This window comes from Rhinoderma darwinii, chromosome 11, assembly GCF_050947455.1.
Source record: "Rhinoderma darwinii isolate aRhiDar2 chromosome 11, aRhiDar2.hap1, whole genome shotgun sequence".
Classification (NCBI taxonomy): domain Eukaryota; kingdom Metazoa; phylum Chordata; class Amphibia; order Anura; family Rhinodermatidae; genus Rhinoderma; species Rhinoderma darwinii.
The window spans coordinates 31,686,395-31,709,640 of record NC_134697.1 but is presented as its reverse complement, the minus strand read 5'-3'; the positions used below and the strand labels follow the sequence as shown (position 1 = coordinate 31,709,640).

Genomic DNA, 23,246 nt, shown 5'->3' with positions numbered 1-23,246 from the left:
TTAAATAAATAGTGGTGGAAATTTCAGCAAAAATGTTTTACTTCGTGTAAGGGTATGTATCCCACAGACAGGAGACGCTGCAAATTTTCTGCAACAGAACCTCAAACACACTAGTAAATCTGCCGCAAAAAGTGTGCTTCTACTGCGCATACTGCTGCGAAAATGCTATGAATTTACTGGCGGGTTTAGTGTGAAGCATTGATTATAGCAAACTTCATGTGCACCTGCGGATTTCCAGCGGTTTTTACAGTGTAATTACTGTGCTAACAACAAAAAAAGTCAACTTGCAGAATGCATGCTCCCCATTCATTTCTATGGACCAAACACGCAGCATCTCCGCACAGAATACGCAGCATAAATAGACATGCTACGGATTTGGAAGCCGCACTGCTGAACACTTTCCGCACAACTTTTCTGCATTATTTTTTTATTTAATTCCCCCCCCCCCCCCACAGCGTGATTTGCAGAAATCCCATCCACTTCTCTGCTACTGTAAATGCTGCGGAATTTCCTCATAGAATTCAGTTTCTAAGTGTTTTTTACGCTGTGTGGAGACCCCAAGTGTGCGCACACGCAGGACAGAGTGGAAACCATAATAATCTTTTTAGTTCCATTTCTTGAACTCTTGCTACTGATGGTAATCCTGCAATTACACCTCACCAAACCAAGTTTCGGCATGGAGCTCCTTGACTGCTTTCTGTACCGATGATGATCTTCCATCATGGAGACTGAGCAATTGTTTCTCTGCACACAAGTTACAATCTACTGCCACCTTTCATTGAATCCTATTCACTGTATATGGGCCCATTCACACGAGCATGAATAACGTCTGTGGTGATGCGCATGGAAATCACACGCAGTACACGGAGCCATTGATTTCAAAGTGGCTGTTTGTACATGCGTGAGTTCTCGCGCAGCGAGAGTCCTTTGTGTGAAACTCGCTGCATGTCCTATGTTGGTGCGTTTCCACGCACCTATGCGCCCATTGAAGCCACTGAGTGCATGAAAACCTCACGGATGCACATGCATGTGCGGTGCATAACTTGAGCATCCATTAGTTTAAAAAAAAAAAAAAGTGCTTTGCGAGCGCGTATAAAGCGCATGCCACTCGCAAAGCACGCTGATGCTTAACGCAACACACACAGAGCAGATTCACGCACGTCAATTGAGGTGCGGTTGAAACTGCATTAAAAAAACACATCCGAAAACCGCATGCATTTTTATTGCGGTTTAATGCATTTGTTTTTTATGGGGTTGTATGGGGGCTCACCGGCATATAGCCGCTGAGCCAGGGACTGTTGCGGTGAAGGGGTTAAGTAAGGGTTAATGGTCTCCCTCCCCTCCTCAATACTTGGGCGGTGGGTGAGTTAGGTAGGGGGCGTTAGGGGAGGAAAATGGGTGGGTTTAGGGTAATTGGGTAAAAGTGTATATAGGGGCTACTTACCTGGTGTGCCCACTTTTTCCCGGGTTTTTCGCTCCCTCCCTTATGTATGGTTTTCTTAATGGTATAGTTGGGTTGCTGGGTGGCGGAATGTGTATTTAAAAAAAAAAAAAAGCCTTAAACTTTACAGTTATATGGAAGGTGTTTTTTATAAAAAATAATAATATAACATATATAAAAAAAACAAACAAACATGGAAAATGAGGAAGTGCAGGTGGTACTGTTCTGTGTGCTGGAAAAGTGTTTTTTAAAAAAAAAAAAGGTATTCCACAAGGTGGACAGCTTTGTTTACTTGATTGTTTTGGGCACAATGGTGTCTTGTTGGGATATTTTGTATTATGGTGGTTTTATATCAGTGGGCGGTAGTAGAAGGGGATTTGCCTACATGTCCTTGGGTTAGGCAGGCATAGAGGTTGTTTATTGACCTCTGTTAAGGTCATTTAGTGTTTTATTTATATATATATATATATATATAATTTTGTCTGTTATTTAAATTTTATTGTATTAATAAAGCCGTGGCCGACCCCCGGGTTAACCCCACTTTAATAGAGAATTACGTGTCGGTTGCTATATTATTTTCGATTATGGGGGGGGGGGGGGAGACTCATGGGTTAGATGTTGCTATATGCATACAGTCCTTTTTTAAACTGCAACCACATTACAAAAATGCCTTAAATCGCCCTGCGGCTTTCGCTTATGGTTTCAGCAGCACCTGAAATGCAATGTATGAATACTCCCTAACTTGCTGCATTCCTGTGGCAAACATGTCCTGGCATTCCTTGTCGTGACTCATTGCATGGGGAAAGTTGTTGTATAATGACAGCCATACACGTTCGATAGCTGTTGGTTCATTTGGCTGACTGAAATATATATATATTTTATTTTTTTTACAAAATGGCAAAAAACATCTAAAAACAAGCCCTACACTCCTGGGGTATGTTCACACGGTGTTTTAATAAGGCGGAAAAAAGAAATGGGAATTTTGAGGCAGATTTTCAATTGACAGTGTTTTTTGTCTTTTTATTTTTTAGCAATTGGAGCAAATGCAAAAATTTCAGGCACAAAAGCCCTCCAAATGAGCGCCGCAGGTTTTTTTTTCTGCCTCCTATTAATTTCAATGGGAGGTCAGAGGCGGAAACCACTCCAAGACCATCAGCCCGCCACTCGCAGTAAAACGACCATCACAGACAGTGTGCTAACTCCTGGAGAGGAATAAATAAGAAGGTATGAGAGGAGAGTACTACAACTTCCAGCATTCCCCTGGCTCCAGTTCTCACACAATTGCTAACAAACTATAGAAAAAATACTTACCCTGCTCATCTACCTCCCGTCAGGCTCTTCTAGTGGGAAGTGGTAGGAGATACTTGTGACGCACGCACGAGTAAGTGTCAGGGGCGGAGCTTGTAGCTGGAGTGTCAGGGGCGGAGAGGTTTTTTTTTTTTTTTTTGCAGTGGATGAGCGGAATGTTGCGCCACCCCTGGACGGTTATTGCGGCTCCCCAGTGTTCTGCGGCACTCCGGTTGGGAACCACTGTCCTCGGAGAACAAAGGTTCAGGCGTGTAAAAATCTGCCCAATACGTTCATTCCCCTGCTGTCGGGGACAGTAGGGAGGCCCCATAGACATTAAATTTCTATTGCCGAAATGGGTGGGTTTGGCAGACTTTCCTCTTGCGTGTATGTCCAGCTTACCTCAGGCCTAAACTTATTGTAGAGAAAAATTATTACGTTTATATAACTGAATAAAGCAATGTTTGCAGAAGCGACGGATGTAGCCGACTTTGTTGTATGGCACCCTAGAACAACTAAAGGGGTTTTCCAGAGAGAAAATTGATGGCCTATCCTCAGGATAGATCAATATTTGATCTAATGCTGTCCAGCTCTTGTAGCGGCGGTTCACAGTATTACTTCTCCTACTCAAGTGAATGGGAGACGGCTATAATACTGTGAAGTGCCGCTACGAGCGTGAATGGGAGAAGATTGTAATACTGTGAACCGCCGTTACGTGTCCGCTTTTGAGCAGTGTCCGCGATTAAGGGGTAGCAGCGCTTGCACGAGTGCCAAGGCTCTTTCAAATAGCTGATCGGTGGGTGTGCTGAAACTGACCCCCACCGAATGGATATTTGACCTATCCTGAGGAAAGGCCATTCATTTTCTGTCTGTAAAACGCCTTTTAATCTAATGGGAAAAATGTTAATCAAAATCAAGACATGAATGTGGCCTTGTTGCCTATAGCAACCAATCGCAGTGCAGCTCTCCGTTTCCAGAGCAAAGTTAGAAATGAAAGCTGCACGGTTATTGGTTGCTATGGGCAACAAGGCTAGTTTTACTCTTAGACAGTTTTGATAAGAGACATGTTTTCAGATGTAATGGCCAAACTTCGCTTGAACACCTGTATATCTGCTGCTGTGCCGGTGTCACGTTGAGGTGTACTTACCATAAAGGCAGCCAATGAGGCTGCTATGGAGAGAGGATGGAGGGATGCCAGCCCTGTTTGGTTTCATCCCCTTTACTTTTGGGTGGTGAGAAATTTTGCAGGGCTCCACTATCCAGAGTAACAAGGGGGTGGAAAATTGGCCCGAGGGTCCTGAAACAAACACCAAGTTCTTGTGTCCTGGATGGCAAAACCCACCACAATAATAGGGAGGCTGTTTTTGATTCTCTATGAAGCCCCTTTTTCTTCCATATGTACCACTGGTCTTTGTGCTCATTGAAACTTTTTTTATTTTTTTATTCCCTCATGTTGAAATTTGAGATTGTTCTGGCAGGCTTTTATGTCCTGCATAATTTTCTGTTGAATCATTGAATTTTTTTTCTAGTTTGACTTGCAGTGGAGAAATCTCCTCGTCTAATGATCATCTGTTGTAACTATTTGGACAAAAGTATTGGGACGCCTGCACATTCCACCTACAGGAGCTTTTATGACATCCCATTCTAAATCCATAGGCATTAATGTGTGGTCATTCCCCCCATGCAGCTAAAACAGCTTCTACTGTTCTGGAAAGGTTTTCTGCAGGATTTTGGAGTTTCTGTGGGTTTTTGTTTGTTTTTTTTTTTTTTTGACCATTCATCCAGAAGAGCATTTGTGAGGTCGGACACTGATGATGGATGGACGGGCCTAGCTCACAATCTCCGTTTTCGTTCATCTCAAAGGTGTTGGATGGGTTGAGGTCAGGGCTCTGTGTGGCCAGTCAAGTTCTTCCACACCAAACTCACCCAACCATGTCTTTATGGACCTTGCTTTGTGCACTGGGGCGCAGTCTTGTGGGAACAGAAAAGGGCCGAACCCCAAACTGATCCCACAAAGTTGGCAGCCTACAATGGTCCAGAATGTCTTGGGCTGCTGAAGCGTAAAGACATCACTCCACTGGAACTAAGGAGCCTAGGCCAAACCACAGAAAAACATCCCCATGGCATTATCCCTCCTCCACCAAACTTTATAGTTGGCACAATGCAGTCAGGCAGGTAACGTTCGTTCTCCTGGCATTCACCAAAACCAGACTCGTCCATCAGACTATTAGAGAAGGTGATTCATCACTCCACAGAACACGTGTCCACTGCTCCAGAGTCCAGTGGCGGCTGCTTTATACCACTCCGTCTGACACTTGGCATTGTGCTTGGTGATATAATACTTACATGCCTCTGCTCAGCCATGGAAACCCATGCCATCAAGCTCCGGCCGCACGGCTTCCCAATACTCTTGTCCATGTGGTGGATTTTAACTTATTTGCCTTTAGTGGAGATATTGAAATATTTACAGTGTTGTATATAATGGGAACAGGAAAAATGTGCAGAGTTTCCATGTGCCTGAGCAACCAGCTGTTTATATAGTTACCGGGTTGTGTGCTTGTCTTTACTTCCTGTGCATGAGGTTCAAATACTAGTAGTAGACATCACAGAACAATAATTGTTAGCGGATGCAAAGCATGCAGGGCGGTGGGGGAGGGGAACGTCCACTTCTCAAATAACCTGAGAGCCTGCTGATCCACTGGATAAACACGCCTTCGTGTCTTATACCGAGACTGTCATTATTTTAGTCCAACGCCACTGCTAATGGAATCTGGCTGCTGGAGATTGGCTAGAGATCACTTAAAATAAAATAGTCCTGGACAAGTCACTGGCCCGAAATGAGACAATCCTTCCGCTAAAGGGACCATGCACCCTAGACACTCATTGTACCGCTGTATGGTGCCTCCGTGACACTGTTTTCTAGAATATCTCTGTAATGTCCGATAGCAGCTCGGTGGTTAGCACTGTTGTCTTGCAGCACTAGGTCCTGGGCTGGAATCTGACCAAGGGCTAGATCTGCATGGATATTGTATGTTCTCCCCATGTTTGCGTGTTGGTGTTCTGATATGAATACTGCAGTGAGAATCCCACGTGTATCCGCTTCCTCAGGGACATTCTGACTGGTGTTTAGGCTATGGCTTCTGTTATTGTGCCAAACTGGGTCAGAGTAATCTACTGCACCCTCCTACCCAGAAAAAAAGAAATTAAAACCTAATGGTCACTGAGATCCATTCGGATCTTTTATATGGTGGATCTGTACTTTAAAAACAAAAGCCACAACGCCGTGTGAGGAGAAGCCATCTTTTGCGTGATTTCTGTTTCTGCTCTGTACACTGTTGCTTTCTATCATTTTACTGTCACAACCATTAATTTTACCCGGTATGTTAATCTCATAGCAGGCCTGTCTAGCCTTGTATTGCTGCTCGTTCTTGTCATCCTGTTTAAAAACTTACCAAAAACTCTGCCAGTGTTTTTCTTTCTTAGCAAGTCCCGGCATAACATACACATTGGCAATTTCACGTGTTGTTGTACTGACTTAAAGGGAAAGTCCACCTTTGCAGTTATTTTTCTTTATTGTTCCATTGCATCTAAAATAAGAAAAGGTAAGAAACTTTGCAGATACTCTTGATTAAAGCCCCTATTACACCGGCCGATCGGCGCTCGTTTTCTCCTGTCACAAGGAGCTATGTATGGGGAGGAGCGGTCGTTACTCCGATGGCTTGTCCCCATACATTATCATGTCTGCAGCGTGTCCACCTGTTTACACAGGGAGATGTGCTGCCGATAACCATAATATTTTACTTTTTTTAAAAACGATACGATCAGCAGATGATCCAGCGTTTGCCCGTTCATCTGCTGATCGCTGCCCTGTTTACACCGGGCAATTATCAGCAATGAGCGTTCTATGCCCGATAAGCGCACAGTTGAAAACCCCCTTGAAAGTTAATTCCATTTCCTATTGTTTTGTGTCTACAGACTGCAAACAACCCGGTGTCGTCTGATCACGCAGTCACACTCCCTTCTGTCTTCTATTTTCTTAATAACTTACACTCCCTTCGACCTGTACCCTACTTCTTGCTAACCTAACAAGTGTAACTGTGGGATCAGACTATATAGGGTATGTTTGTAGTCTGTTACCATGGCGACACACAGGTCTGCATACGAGCTGTGGACACAGAAAACAAATTTATTTTATATTTAAGACCGTTTGCCAAAGTTATCTTATTTTTAGATGCATTGGAACAAAAAAAATGGTTTTGAAGGTGGACTTTTTAATGTTCTTAAGATTTAAGCTTTAATTTACCTCCTTGAAAATTTCTGCACCACTTCCTGCGTTTTTATACTGCAGAACATGGTGCGGATTTTGCTGCGTCTTTCTTAATGGTGACATTTCCTCAGAAAAAACTCAGCAATTCAGTCCACTTGCCACAGCAGGAATTGACTTGCTGCGGTACGAAAAATACGCACCTCAGGTCAATTTCTGGTCAGACATTTTCTGCAGTGTGGATGAGATTTGTTAAATCTCAGCCTCTTTGCTGCTACTGTATTCTGCTGCGTATTCTCCGTCCGCAATTCTGGATGGAAAATATGCAGCAATTCCGGTATGTGTGGACGAGCCCTTATAGCAGTGAGACTATATAAAGCACTAATAGTTTGTGAGTGAAATTGGCAGCTGTGTTAGGGTATGTTCACACGCTAGCTGGCTTTTACAGCTGAAATGACAGCCTGTTTTCAGAAGAAAACAGCTGCCTCGTTTCAGCCGTAAATGCTCCTCCTCGTAATATACGAGGCGTCTGTGACGCTCGTATATCTTGAGCTGCTCTTCATTGAGTTGAATGAAGAACGGCTCAAATTACGTGGCAAAGAAGTGTCCCGCATATAATGTATATAAGTGTCCTGCATATAATGTATATAAGTGCCCTGCACTTCTTTGCCGAGGCAGTCAATTTACGCGTCGTCGTTTGACAGCTGTCAAACGACGACGCGTAAATTACAGGTCGTCTGCACAGTACGTCGGCAAACCCATTCAAATGAATGGGCAGATGTTTGCCGATGTATTCTAGCCCTATATTCAGACGTAAAACTAGGCATAATACGCCTCGTTTACGTCTGAAAATAGGTCGTGTGAACCCAGCCTTACTCTTTTTACAGACCCAGGTGTTGTCCACATGGTGGTAGCCAATGGGGTTGCGCACAGAAAAAGCCAAATAAAACTCCATGCGTATGTGGCATGTGGTTTTAAAAGTCCAATTGACAATGATGTAGCAAGACTATCCAGGAATTTTCAGCCGAGTTTAGTCACGCTCTGTAAAAAAAAAAGTGTCAGTCATTTTTATTTATTTTCTAAATTAGAGGAATTTGTACAGATTATTGGGATTGCAGTAATCCTAATTTTGGAGGTCACCGTACATACTGCTAATGTGTTCACATTCTAAGCATTTTGGTTTTCTAATTTAGTCCCCAAAAAACTTTGGCTGAAAAAATTTGTTTGGCAACTTCGCTGGGATAGTTGCAGCTTAAGGGTATGTTAACACAAAAAAAAACAGGTGGCTGAAAATTACGGAGCTGTCTTCAGAGAAAACAGCCTCTGATTTCAAGGCGTTTTTTTAAACTGAGGGTATGTTCACACGCTGAGTCAAAAACGTCTGAAAATACAGAGCTGTTTTCCCTCTATTTTCAGATTTTTTTTTTTTTTTTTTTTTTTTTTTTTTTTTAAGCCACTCTATTTCCGCAGCGTTTTTCGCGGCCATTTTTGGAGCGGTTTTCCATAGTCCATGAAAAACAGCTCCAAAAATGTCCCAAGAAGTGACCTGCACTTTTTCGTGGCCGTGTTTTTACGCTGCCGTTTTTCAAAACGGCCACGTAAAAAAACGGCCCGTCAGAACAGAATGACGTTTTTACCATTGAAATCAATGGGCAGATGTTTGGAGGCGTTTACGGCCCTGAAAAACAGCCGAAAATAGGCCGTGAGAACATACCCTCAAAATGAAGCCCCTTTTTTTTTTTTTTTTTTTTTTTTTCTCATTTGAAACTTCTCTTGAGGCGTTTTTCATAGTGTCCATGGAAAATCCGCTCCAGAAGACATGCTGCTGCTTTTTATATGGCGTTTTTTTTAAAATTCCGCAGCGTAAAAATAAACCTCATGTGAACAGCAGTGTATTTCCCATTGAAATCGATGGGGAACTGTAGGCATTTTGCTAGTGTATTTCAAGGCGTTTACGCTCAGAAATACGCCTGAAAACGCAGCGTGTGAACATACCCTGAGATCCTCACATTGCAGAGGCTGAAGCTTTTCAGCAACCAATTCCTCGTTTTATAGGTGCCTGTTTGCAGGCTGGTATACACGGGCAGATGCTTTCTGTATGGGGATATATGATCGTTCGGTCCCCGTCAGTTTGCATGGTTGTTGGGGGCACATCCCCTGTTTACACAGAGATATGCGCTGCTGGCTAATATGATTTTATAACTTTTAAATGAACGAGTGTTTGCTCATTTGTCTGTTCGCTGCCCTGTTTACATGGGCCAATAATCTAGAATGAGTAATTGTATTGGCTTGTGTGAATTCCTATGCAATGGGAATAGTGGAATTTGGCTACACTGGGCCCTTTAAGCCAAATGCACACAATAGATAATACGTGCGGATTTGCTGCGTGTTTTTTCCTGCAGCAAATCTGCAGCGTAATTCGGTACCAGCAAAGTAAAAGTGATCTCAAGTAATCTCCTCCTACTTGTTGCCGAATTTATTTTATGCTCGTAAATTGACCTGCGGTGCGTATTTTAAAAGCTGCGGCATGTCAATTTATCCTGCCTTTCCGCTTGCGAATTGTATCTGACAAGTTTCGATAAAAAAAAGAGGCTAAAACCGCACGTATTTCCACATCAAAATGGAAATCGAATGATTCATTGTAGAAGTGTTGTATGCTTCTAGGGGAGAATACGGTGCACTACATGGCATCTATAGACACTCTGTGTCACTATACAGGACCCGTGCACATGGCTTGGCCATCTGCGTGAGCCCTAACGGTAAGGGGCCCCTATATTATGGCACATGCCGTTTTTTCTTTGGTGGTATTCATATGTAATGTACTAGATCTGCTTATAAAAGTTAAATGGGTTTTCCATGGATACAACATTTTTGTACTAATACTCTGTCAAAATGTAAATTTCCTAATATGCGTTCTGTCGAAGATCGGAATACATTTGTTCCTATTCACCCTCCCTACTACTAAGCCTACTGGCCGGCCAGAAGTTCTGCTTTTCATCCTAGTGTTTTTTTTGCTTCGACACACGCTCGTGCGCAAGCATTATTATGCAGACGGACTTGTGTTGATACCTCGTTGAGTATACGTCAGAAGTCCGGGGTTTGAGGCATCCTATTGGTCCACAGCCTCTTCAATGCCGGCCCCGTTCATTCTTTGCTTATGCTTCAACGCCGGCACAAACAAGAAATTGTGGGCGGGCAGCGCACGAGCCCTGAGGAATAGCATGAACGAGTTTATTCTATTCCTCTGCGCTCATGCACTGCCCATCCAGAAAATGGTGTCCCTGGAAAACCCTTTTAATGTACTTTTATGTATTGTAAGCAATAATATATGCGTATTGCAAGACACTAACCTACTGTAAATGACTTCATAATTTAACATATAAATTCTCAATACATGTGGTTACAATATAAGAATACAGAATTATTACTCCATTTACCAGAACTGGTCTTGCCTCTTTTCTGCGCTGCACGGACGGTAGTCATGTAATGCTTCTGTAGAGTTGTGAAACGATAATAAAGTTCTTCTGATACTTTTACCCACAATGTGCCACCCTGAGGTGATTTGGCAACGGCGCTCTCCACTCCAGTTGCAGAGTTTTACGACTTCCTGTCTGTGAGAACCTATGAACTTGCAATGACGGCAAGCAAAGATCTAAAAAAAAAGTGTAATGAACTGACAAAAGTACCGTATACTAGAAATATTTAAAAATGGCAACTCTGAATTTTGTTTTTTAAATGAAGGATTTATCACTGTATAACACCATTCAACCTAAGGTACCAAGTATTCTGATGGGGAAAGAAGTCACTGGTGAAATCCAGCTATCCAGAGTTTCTTTTTTTTTTTTTTTAAGATGTTACGATTTTTGTTGGTTTTACCTCCTGTTGAAAATGGGGAAACCCACAACAAAAGTCCACTGAATCAAATCCTATCTTTGCTGCTATGTGAGGGTATGTGAAAAGTGGCTGAAAATTTTGAAGCAAACCTCTACCCATTTCAATGGGAAATACGGCGTTCTGTTCCGACGGCGTTTTTTACGCCTCATTTAAAAAAAAGACACCATGTAAGAAAAGTCCATGTCACTTCTTGAGCCACTTTTTAAGCCATTTTTCATTGACTCAATAGAAAAACGGCTCCAAATACGCTGTGAAAAACTGTAGTTTGGTTAAAAAACGGCTGAAAATCAGGAGCTGTTTTCCCTTGAAAACCGCTCCGTATTTTGTTAGCCTTAGGGCTTATTCAGACTAACGTATAATACGTCCGTGCTAGGCGCGTGATTTTTACGCGCGTTGCACGGACCTACTGTATGTTAGTCTGAACGGCCTCATTGACTGTCAGTGATTTTTCACGCAGCATATGTGCGCTGCGTAAAAGTCATGACATGTCCTATATTTGCCCGCTTTTTGCGCATCACGCACTCATTGAAGTCAATGTGTGTGAAAACTGCACAAGGAGTGCCGCGCGTGATTTGCGCAACAGCAGTAAAAACTATGAATGAAAACAAAAGCACCACGTGCTTTTCTGTTTATAAACAGTGTCATAATGATGCCGGCTGAGTGAAAATCACGCAGCCACGCATCATATGCTGATGACACACAGACCTTTTGCGCGCGCAAAACGCTGTGTTTTTTTTGTGCGCGCAAAACTCACACGCTCATGTGAATCTGGACTTAGGGTATGTTCACGCGGTTATATTCACACTGAGTTTTTTTTGTTTTTTTTCCACTAGCTTTTTTGACTCGGAAACCGCTCCGCAAAACTCGTTAAAAACGGCCCGAAAATGCCTCCCATTGATTTCAATGGGAGGCGGAGGCATCTTTTTCCCGCGAGCGGTAAAACTCTCTTGCAGGAGAAAGAAGGGACATGCATTATCTTCGGGCGTTTACGCCTCTGACCTCCCATTGACTTCAATGGGAGGCAGAGAAAGCGTATTTCGTGGCGTTTTATGCCCGCAGCGCCCAATGCGGTGCATAGGGCTGATACGCTGTGCTTTTACGCAGCGTATCCACCCTGTGTGAACATAGTCTAAGGGTGGATTCACATGCGGCAGAAGTTTTTGACTGAAAATTAGTTGCGTTCATCTGAGGTAGTTTATGTAGCAGGTGCATGGGTTTTCTATTTTCGATGAATGTAACAGATTTTTAGAAAGTTCTGCAAGAAAATCTACCGCAATTTAGTTTCATTTATCTGAATGGGGTTGTTCCTGCAGCAAGCACAAAATCTGCTACGTGTGCATGGGGCCTTACACGGCTTATCCAATATCTTCATATTTACCACCCAGACCGAAGTATCCTTGGAATATTTTTATTGTTGGTTTAATATGGTCAGATTTTAGCATCTGTATTGGGATATGTTCACACGCGCCAGATATGGGGTTGTTTCTGCTGCATTTTCGTAGTTCTGCAACCTCAATTCAGATACATAGGACAGTCGCAGAAATTCCAGCGTCGTGTTTTTTGTTTTTATTTGTTTTTTTCACATATATTCCGTGAAATTTAACAGACTGCCATCAGTTTTTTATTAAAGAAAATTCCTGAAATCTTGCAACTCTCACACTGGCTACTGAGCCTTCTAATAGACTGACACGTCTTATTCTGTAGAGATCATTCTCCGCAGACAGGATCCACCATTCACAATAGGTGATGGACACCGCTACCCTCCTCCTCCTCCTCACTGTACAGTGACCTCTGCGCATGTCACAGAGCATGCCCACAATACTCTCTCCCATAGAAGTCAGTTATTTCCAAACTACAGTTTGTCATGTGGCTGCTGTAAAGCAAACTTCAGAACTGCTATTCGCCAAACAGCTGCTCATGCAAGATGACCGCCCTCATAGTTATGTACAGAAAATAGAATAACAAAAAAATATAATCATACAATAAAACTGATTAGAAGAGCATTTTTTTATCTGGTTTCAATTGGCAAAAGAAATTCCCTTTAACCCCTTAAAGACAAGGCCAATTTGAGGTTTTTCCTCCCTGCCTTCCAAAATCCGTAACTTTTTTTTTTATTTCTTCGTTGACATAGCCATAAGAGGTTTTTTTTTGTTTTTTTTTTGGCGGAACAAGTTGTAGTTTTTCATGGCACTGTTTATTGTACCCCATAATGTACTGGGAATCTGAAAAATAAATTTGAGGGGTGAAATGGGCAAAAAACAGCGATTTACACCCGTTTTTGGGGGTATCGTTTTTACGGCATCCATCAGGTGGTAAAAACTACATCTTCACCTTATTCTACAGGTTGATACCATTACGGCGATACCAAGTTTGTTTTACCACTTTAAAAAAACGATTTTTCTAAAAAAAAAAAACTGTCGCCATATTCTGAGAGCCATAACTTTTTTTTTTTTTTTCCATCAATTTAGAGGTGTGAGGGCTTACATTTTGCGGGGCGAGCTCTAGTTTTCACTGATGCCATTTTGGTGTACATGCGACTTCTTCGTTTTTTTTTTTTTTATATAATAACGGTGTCCCCTCCCCCCCCCCCCCCCCCCCCCCACCACCCCCAGGGGACTTGAAGCAGCGATCGTTGGATCGCTTACATGATATACTGCAATTCTAATGTATTACAGTATCATGATATTGACCAGTCTCCTTTGAATCCCTGCCAGAGGCAGAGCTTCAAAGATGGCAGACCTGTGAGCATTTATTAGGCCCCCTTGGCTGCTATAACTGTCGTCACCAGCCGATCCCATCGTAACGGGGCGCGATGCAGTATTTGAGGGGGCGCTTCCCTGATTCTAAGAATTTAAATGTTGTGATTGACTGTGGCATTTAAGGTGTTAAATGGGCGGAATCAAAGTGATCTTTGATTCCACCGGTTGTGGTGAGGTGTCGGCTTTATAACACAGCCGTCAGCCGCTGAGTATGGAGCGAGCTCAGCCCGTGAGCCCCCTCCATACCTCCCCTTAACAGCTACCGCCTACCAGTACGTGACATGTAGTTAAAGGGTTAACCCATTTTCATGCGGTGCAATAATAGTACGGCGTTGGGAGCGGGTACTTCCCGCCACACCTTGTTGTACTATGATGTCGCTGGCTCAGGAGCTGTGCCTGCACCATCAGCAGCAGTTGCCTGCTGTAACATTCCGCTAACACCCTACTGCAATGGCCAGTGTAAGCTGTCTTGTGGTCGCTGAAGATATAGGGCTACCGTGCGGGTTGTGTCTGTAGTCCCTGGGCAGAATGCTTCAGGGCTGGAGTACCTGGGCGACATATCCCTCTGTATGCCATACAGTGGGGTAAGTTGCAGCCTTTTCAATGTATACCTCCGGCAGAACTCTGAACTTGGTTTTAGTGACCTTTTTGTTTTCTGTCTCATATGTGTCCTCCTCAGATGTACAACAATATATATCCCCTGTACTATTGTCTGCAGTGCAATTTACTATTCTCTAGGTGGGGCCTGTCCTTGCTATGAGGCACTATGAATTCTAGTCAACCCCCATTAGGGCCATAACTGTAACTTTGCCCATCTGCTCCACAAATTTTTATTATATATATATATATATATGAATTTCTTTGTGAACAAAAAAGTGCAGCAGAAGCTATATTAAAGCCTCCCATTTTTGTTAATGTATGATCATACAATGCTTATAAAATGATGTATTTTATGCTGTATATAAAGCCTATCCCATGTAAGATCCCCTGAACGGTTTCCATAAATAGGTCTGGTATTTACCTCTAACTGAGCTCATACATTACTGTTTGAGTGCTCAGCATTTCAGTGTTGGTCTGGGTGTTGGCTCGTTCATAACCTGTTTTATATCCTATGGGCATGTAGAATTCAGTCTGTACATCACCTTTAGTCACAAATCTCAGCATGTTACGTTGTGATACATGTTGTATGGATTGTCTGTTAAACCTCGGAGTGCCTCCATCTGCCTACTGTCAACGAATATATATACTAGTCCTTCTCAATGAATTAGACTATCATCAAAAAGTTAATTTTATTTCAGGGATTAAATTAAAAAACAAACTCATATTCTATAGATTCATTACACACAGAGGGATCCATTTCCAGCATTTGTTCTGTTAAAATGTTGATGATTGTTAACAGTTAATGAAAAAATATCATCCACGTGGCTGGGACTGTAATTCGCTGAAAATTTTCCACATTTCTATGTATTTTGAGTTGACTCAGATCTGTAGGATTACTCTGTGGGAAGTCCGTGCCCTTCCCTTGGCAACGGCTAATGAGGAATAATTACCAGTTTTTCTAACCGCAGCGCTCGGAGTACAGCAGACTGATGCAAATAGAAATGAACCCTGATACAGTTGGGAGATCTATATATTCGTGATGGGGAGGTGGTCTTGCCCTCCGTGGTTTAATACTTTTTTTTTTGGTCTTTGTCAATGATGGCTACTTCAGACCAATGGAATAAGAGTTTTTCTGCAGCCCTTCTTGACTATTGGGCCTTATTCACACGAACGTGTATTACATCCGCGATACGCGTGTGAAAATCACGCGCGTATCACGTACCTATGTTAGTCAATGGGCCCGTCCAGACAGTCAGTGATTTTCACGCAGCGTGTGTCCGCTGCGTAAAACTCACGACATGTCCTATACTTGGCCGTTTTTCGCGCATCACGCACCCATTGAAGTCAATGGGTGCATGAAAATCGCGCATGGCACACGGAAGAACTTCTGTGTGCCACGCGTGATTCGCGCTACAGTTGTAAAATAAATGAATGAAAACCTAAAAGCACCTCCTGCTTTTAAGTTTGTAAATCTAAAAACTGTCAAGCATGGCATATGTGTGAAAATCACGCAGCCACGCAACACATACTGATGAGAAACGCAACTGCAACGCGCGCGAAACACACACGTTCGTGTGAATAAAGCCTTAAACTGTGTCCATGCTTCTCGTATTTATTGTGGAATTTCGGTGTGGATTCTAAAACGGAAATTCTGCAAACCAAGCACAATACAAAGTGCAAAACAGTAGCGGAATCTTGTAAAATCTGCAACATGAGCTATTTGTTGCGAGAATGCTGTGGATGTCACTGTTTTTTTCATTCTTCGCTATTCAAAGAGTGAAATCCGCGTCAACATCCGAATCAAAATACACCACGTAATCTGTTTTTTTTTTTTTTTTTTTTATTCGCCAGCTCCATGGATTTATTTTATTTTTTACGCTGTGTGAAAACCCAGCCTTCATTGAATAACTCATTTAGTAAAGGGAGCCATTGTTATAGGTTATATTATACTATTGCAAAACTAGAAATAAAGTGAAGTGGCTTAAAGAATTATGTTCTCCATGCAGATTTTGGAGTTTCCCTGTGTGGAGCGTCCCCACCCAGGGATATAAGAGGGGAGGCTGACATTGTCGTCTTCCATAGGGCTGGCTCAGGCTGCATTGCCTCACATTCTCCACAGACAGCTGTTTGCCTAACCTCTGAGAGAGTCATCTTTTCATCTTCTGTTTATTCATTGGTGAATTGAGCTGCGTTTCCCTCCCTTGTGTAAACAGCCCACAGTGTAGTATTGTACTATATTAGTCATCTAGAGTTTAACAGTATTTGTAATGGGGGAAACCGATTGAATCAACCTCTACTTTGTGTACGGCGATAGACCGATACAGATTAAATAAATCAAACATAAAAAATACATAAAATCTATAGTGACAAACAAAATTATAATATCTCTATCTAATTTTTTTGCTAAAATTACCCTGAATATAATCTGAGGTTGTTCCATCTCACATTTATGGCATATCCACAGGGAGGGGACACCTCTGGGAACCACAACTTATCGGGAGGACGGGTCCCCTGATTTCTGTTCTGCAAGGTGGCCATATCCCGGTGCAAAATGAATGAATCGATGACTGACTGCATGGCTACCTCTCCAATCAGTACAGCGTCCTTGAATGGGGTCAAGGAACCGGTCTTCTACTGATTTTAAAGAGGCTCTGTCACCAGATTTTGCAGCCCCTATCTGCTATTGCAGCAGATAGGCGCTGCAATGTAGATTACAGTAAAGTTTTTTTATTTTTAAAAAACGAGCATTTTTGGCCAAGTTATGACCATTTTTGTAGTTATGCAAATGAGGCTTGCAAAAGTCCAAGTGGGTGTGTGTAAAAGTCCAAGTGGGTGTGTGTAAAAGTCCAAGTGGGTGTGTATTATGTGCGTACATCGGGGCGTTTTTAATACTTTTACTAGCTGGGCGTTCTGATGAGAAGTATCATCCACTTCTCTTCAGAACGCTAGGCATAATTTCTGAACATGAGGTTCTTAACATTTTGATCAAACTGTATAAGCCCACTTGCCACTACACGGCGACCTCTTTTAAAGTGGGTTCCTACTCTATCGGTTGCAGCGCCGCATGGAGGCCACCGCAGCACCGCTCCTGCAGACGGAGCAACCCAGGGTCCCAAAAGCACCCATGCTATCAGACCGTGCCAAGCCTCCTTGGCTCTGGGCTACGACAGTTCTCGTGTGCACATACCCATACAGTAATGATATCCAGTTAGTTAACCACTAGCGCTCAAAGGTCTGTCTAATGGGATACAGATGGCCTTTCCATACCTCCAGCCATATAGGACCGTATTGATTAATTCTAATTATAACTCTGCTAAATGTTCTTGGACCGTGTCAAAGAAAACTTTTTTTTTTTTCCCTTTTTTTCCCCCCAATAGATTAGTGATCCTTCTAGACACTGAGGGTATGTTCACACGCAGTGTTTTCTGACATTTTACGCCTCAAATTACGCCTGAAAAAAGCCCCTAATACGCCTACAAACATCTGCCCATTGCTTTCAATGGAAATTACGATGTTCTGTTCCCACAAGCCTTTATTTTACGCGTCGCTGTCAAAATATGGCGTGTAATATAACGGCTCGTCAAAACAACTTCTTAGGACGTTTTGGAGGCGTTTTCATTGACTCGAACGCCGCCAAAAACGTGAGTTGTTAAAAAAAAAAAAAAAAACGTCTGAAAATACGGAGCAGTTTTCGCCTGAAAACTGCTCTGTATTTTCAGACGTTTTTGCTCACTGCGTGTGAACATACCCTAACAAAGAACATTATAAGTCTATGATTCATCATGGATGGGGCGTCAACCGCTAGGACCTTCAACAACCTCAAGATGGCCTTTGTTCCCCCCCCCCCCCATAATACTACTTCTCTACCAGGAATGAACTAGATATTCTACTTTTGCATTTTTCAGATTTTATTCCTATATTTACCATAAAATCCTAACCCAAATCTCCCACTTCCCCCCCCTGGGAAAACCATAATGTGGACTTTTTAGTAACTTTTTTTTGTAATTTTTTTTTTCCAGATTGGCTGTAGGATCTTGTTTGACACTATAGTTATACTCCTGATCATTGTCATAAGATACAGAGGAACTGCCACTTCCTTATTGGTTGTTGCTAGAATAATAACTTTGCACAACCATGTCTCGTCCATGGAATAATGTGACCACATCGTCCCACATGCTGCCACTAAAGAGAATAATTATTAATATTTCCACCCATGGATTTCCTGTGCTTTGTAGTGATTCATGATCACTGATTTCTATGGCTCATTAGTCACAATGTGGTACAAAAATATGTTTTTGGGGTTTTATTTTTTTGAGGAACTGCATTTGAGTTTTCATAGCGGTGTCTAGTATATGTAAGCTGATGTTATGTCACAGGCCAGAGGCATTTGCATGTTTCACTGGGACTTTCCTGGCATCTACTAAACGCACCAGCTCACAAATGTACACGTTGGCTCTGGACTAAAGAAAGTATAGGCAGCCATTATGGGGGAAACACAGTATACATTATCTGGGACTGCTTGTAATGCTCATGAACGATTACTTCATGCATCGTTATGTATAGTCTACTACAGTTTACAACATAAAGTTTGTGAATATAGCCAATATGCTGTTTGTATAATTGCAAATCAAGTGTTTTTGAAAACTCGCACAAGTCAGATAATCATGTTACGTGTTTTTAAAAGCAAATTCCACCCAAGATTTGAGAACTCCGACCTCTGTAAGGTTTCCAGAATGTTCCAACCTACCCAAATTTTAACATTGATTTGATCTCTGAGATCTGCGGGTCTCTTATATCTTGTGGTTTCATGTCTGTTGTGGGGTTAATATCAGACACAACTTTTCCCAGTCACGTTTTGTTATGAATAGAAAGCAATAAGCAGGAGGGTAAGGACGAGACCCGGATCTCTGATGCAGAATCACCCAGCAAGTTGGAATTTGGGAGGTTGGAGATCTATGTAGATTCCAATAAAGCGAAAATTTAAACACACTTCCTGTTAAAGAGCATTTTATATATAGATCTATAATCCGCATAAGACATAGATTTTGGTTTAGATATGTTACATTCACATTTCTACTGGTTGCTATTGGAAACCGTCGAAACAACCCTAAGGGTATGTTCACACGTAAAGTTTCAGGCGTATTTTGGGGAGTAAATGCCTTTTAAAATATGCCTGAAAAAACAGAAGCTAAATGCCTACACACATCTGCACATTGAATTAAATGGAAAAAACTGCGTTTCGTTCAGATGGGGTGTTTTTTTTTTTTGTTTTTTTTTGTTTGTTTTTTTTAGGAGCATATCACTGCTTCAGCTGTTTTTGAAAAACAGCTCAAAAAACGTCAACTCTTTTTGCTACAAAAATGGGTGAAAATCAGAAGCTGTTTTCCCTTGCGAACAGCTGTCATATTCAGCTGTTTTTGACTGTGTGTGAACATACCCTAACTGCTTTGCTAATCTCTTATGATGCTGTGCTACAGTTGGGTTTGACTACTTAAATTTCTGTACAGTGTAAAGAATACTTTTCCCAAAGTGGAGTTTTTGGCCGCAGCCACAACTCTTTTGAATATATCTATATATAAAAATGTGGTTTATTTATTTTCTTCTATAAATGTTCTTCTAGCAATATATTTATCTCTCGTTATAAAAATTCAACTCCATTGCTATGTACAAGCAGATAAAACAATGGGACTACTTACTCAAAGCCGCATTCAATCTATTCGTTCCATCTGCTTGACTAATATGTAACATAAGGGGTCCACTTCCCGGAGGGTAAAATACTGAATTAACTACAACTGTATACAGTCCCACAGTAAATTCTCCATTGACCCTTTCATGTGTTGATCTGTTCTTTTCCTTACAGGGGAGAAAAAGAAAACCAAGTGCATAGATAGTGAACTTAATCCAGTATGGAAGGAGGTAAGTGTGTATTAAGGTTATGTCTGGCACGTTTCGGTGCCTCATCCTAAAATTGTATTTCTCTAATGTTCTCTTTGATTTAGCAAATTGCAGTAAGTTCCTAATGTTTCTGTCTATCAGAGAACTAATCTTCGAGACAATCCGTTGGTAACTAGTGACACCACCTATGCGAACGCCCTAGCTGGGCATATAAACGTTACAGAAGGGGGTTCCCTTTTATACTGGACTCGGGCCCGCTCAGGTACTCTGTAATAAAACATATCAGATTATAGCGGCCAGAACCATGGAGATAAGCTCATCACTGGGGTGGCTTTGGTACTCGAAATCTGTCACTCCCCTTCTACTCTCCTTTTGGCAGCTTCTACAAAACACATTACATTACAGGAAGAACCAACTCCCAGAAAAAAACACCGCATAATTCCTTCCAGCATAGTGTTTTACATGTACAATGTGGTGACCGCACTTGCAGTAGAGCGGAGCAAGAAGTTGCGGTTGTCTGCCCCCCCCCCCCTTTTAGTAGAGATCCGAGAAGCCTCAATACTCAGGGTGGAGCATATATAGGATGCCCTCTTTGTAATATCACAAGGATGCCCTGCCTAGCATTCTATGTATGGGAAGACGGTATGCTTATATTGCATGTTAGGCATATTCTGGAAAATCATAATATAAACTTAAATATCAACAATAACCCTTAAAAGTGTTGTCCTACAATGAAATATTAACATTTTCTGTTAGATCATGCAAAACCTAACAATTTGTCAATTGGAATACATTTTTTAAAAACACTCCTGTGTCTAGACGTTGCTGTTAGATACTTGTTATGGCACACCCAGATGCTCTTTTTTGATTCAATCTCCGAGCAACCACCTACTGTATTCAGTGCTCGTGCGAAGAAGCCGCTTCTTGTGCGCCGATTCTTATTGGCTACCTGCACAATAGCTGGAATCACCCTGCCGCCCGTGTACATGAGGATCCAGGCGAGACTGGGCATGTGTGTCCGCTAGCAGTAGACACATTAGGTGGATGTTCTGAGAGGGAATCAAACAAAAATCGGCGGGTGCCGTATCCAATATGTAATAGTAATATCTGGACACAGGAGCAAAAGTTCTTGTTTTGTTGTTTTTTTTTAATTGAATTATTTTTTTTTTAAACAGTTTCAATTGAGAAATTTGTTATGTTCTACGTGATCTAGCAGAGAAATGTAACGCTGATTTGTGGGAAACACTTTTAAAGAGGACTTTCACTTCATGTCAAATTGGCCATATAATAGTATATTAATGTAATTCTTAGTTGGTGTATACGATCATCATCTACCGATCTGTGGGGTTCATAGGGGTCGGACAGGTGTTTACATTGGTAGTATATTGCTAAGATATACTAGCAATGTCTTTGAGACAACTCATTTAAGGTCTCATTGACTGTGTCCATAACTTAAATATGCGGAATAGACTTCCCAGCATTCGTTAATGTTTATGTCCTTGAGTTGTTCTCTTTAGTCAAGTAGATAAAATTAATAATCAGCAAGTATTTGGTATCTTTGTTTTTTGGAAAGCTAAGGCTTGGTTCACATCTGCGACCGGGCTCCATTCAGGGGTTCCGTCTGAGCTTTCCGTCAGGGTAACCCATGAATGGAACCCTGACTGAGACAAATGGAAACCAAAGGTTTCTGTTTGCATCACCATTGTTTTGAATGGTGACTGATCCGGTGCAAATGGCTTCAGTTTCTCAGTTGTGCAAGTGCTCCGTCATTTTAACGGATGCAATATCGTAGTCTACTACGGTATTGCTTCCGTCAAAACGACGGAACCCTTGCGAAACTGGGTCAAACTGAAACCATTTGCACCGGATCCGTCATTTTATCTCCCATATGGGTCGCTATTTAGCCTCTCTAGATTCTGAATGCCAAACCGTCCGAACTCCCTTACTAATCCATAACTAGGTAACGTTGCCATTCCCAAGTCTGGGTAAACTTGTTTGGAAGAACCAATGTTAACTGTAACAGGCACGCACGCTCTTCCTGGTCCTCCACGGATCAGAATTTGTGAATTAAGCAATTTCATAATTATAAAACCTTACTTTATTCTTAAGAAATGTTGGCAGTTATTGCATTTAGTTTCTGCTTTCACAACTTGTGGTAATGTGAGATTTCTCCTCCTTGAAGTGCACTTCATCCCCACATTATAATTTCTCCATATCTGTATCTGAGTAATGTGTAAGTAGGTAGCTGATCAATGAGCAGGTGACATTAGGTCACATGCACTCATTCCCCTATCAATCCGTCATGGAAAAGGTGCAAAACTCGCAATTTGCAGAAAAATTTGTTGCATTTTTGCCACTCATGCTGCATTACCAAAAAGCGGGCAGGATTTAATAAAAGGGATGGAGCCTTCCGCAGCTCAACAAATTGACTATAATTTATGCCAGAAATGATGGCACGAATATACGCCATAGCTGACGTAGATTTTACTTTCTGACGGCCAGAGATGCACCTAAATTATTTAGAGATGCGCACCAGTCTGGTACGGCTTTGACACTACAGTATTTTACATCCGTGTCCTGTCCGTTTAAATAACTGACCGCACGCTGACCAATGCAACTCAATGAGGCTGATCACACGTCCGTGTTTTTTCACAGAGCGTCTATCCGTTGTGTGAAACGCAGAGCATGTCCTATTCTGGTCTGTTTTTGAAGACCACGTCACCCATTGAAGTCAATGGGTGTGTGGAAAAAAAAAACTGACAGCACACTGACCTCTGTGTGAAGTCTGTTTTTCACGCATCAGTTGCAATAGAATTACAGGGAAAAGTACAACCTGGAAGCGCTTGCAGAGCAGAAACAGACAAGGAAAGCTGATGACACATGGAAACCACACAGACGCAGCACGGACAGTTATATTCATTTAAATACGGCACATTTTATGCAGACGCAAATCTGACACGCTTATGTGAATAAGGCCTAAGAGGCAGACAACAGTTTAAAAAATTCCCCCTGACCTTGCTTTCTGAACCCGGGAGTCCATGAAAGATTAATTTTTTCCAACCTGCACCCTTTTCTGTCCCTGGAATAACTCGTGAAGGTCGAGATT

The 23,246-nt window shown here is 42.0% G+C and overlaps 1 protein-coding gene across 3 annotated transcripts in view; it reads left to right on the top strand.

Annotated features, from left to right (window-relative positions):
• Positions 1-23,246, top strand: part of MYOF (myoferlin) — a 118,935-nt gene that overhangs the window by 3,037 nt on the left and 92,652 nt on the right. For all 3 annotated transcript variants that reach the window (XM_075841011.1, XM_075841010.1, XM_075841009.1), the window contains exon 2: positions 20,106-20,161. In XM_075841011.1, coding sequence (XP_075697126.1) covers positions 20,106-20,161 — 56 coding nt within the window. The remainder of the gene's footprint in view (positions 1-20,105; positions 20,162-23,246) is intronic.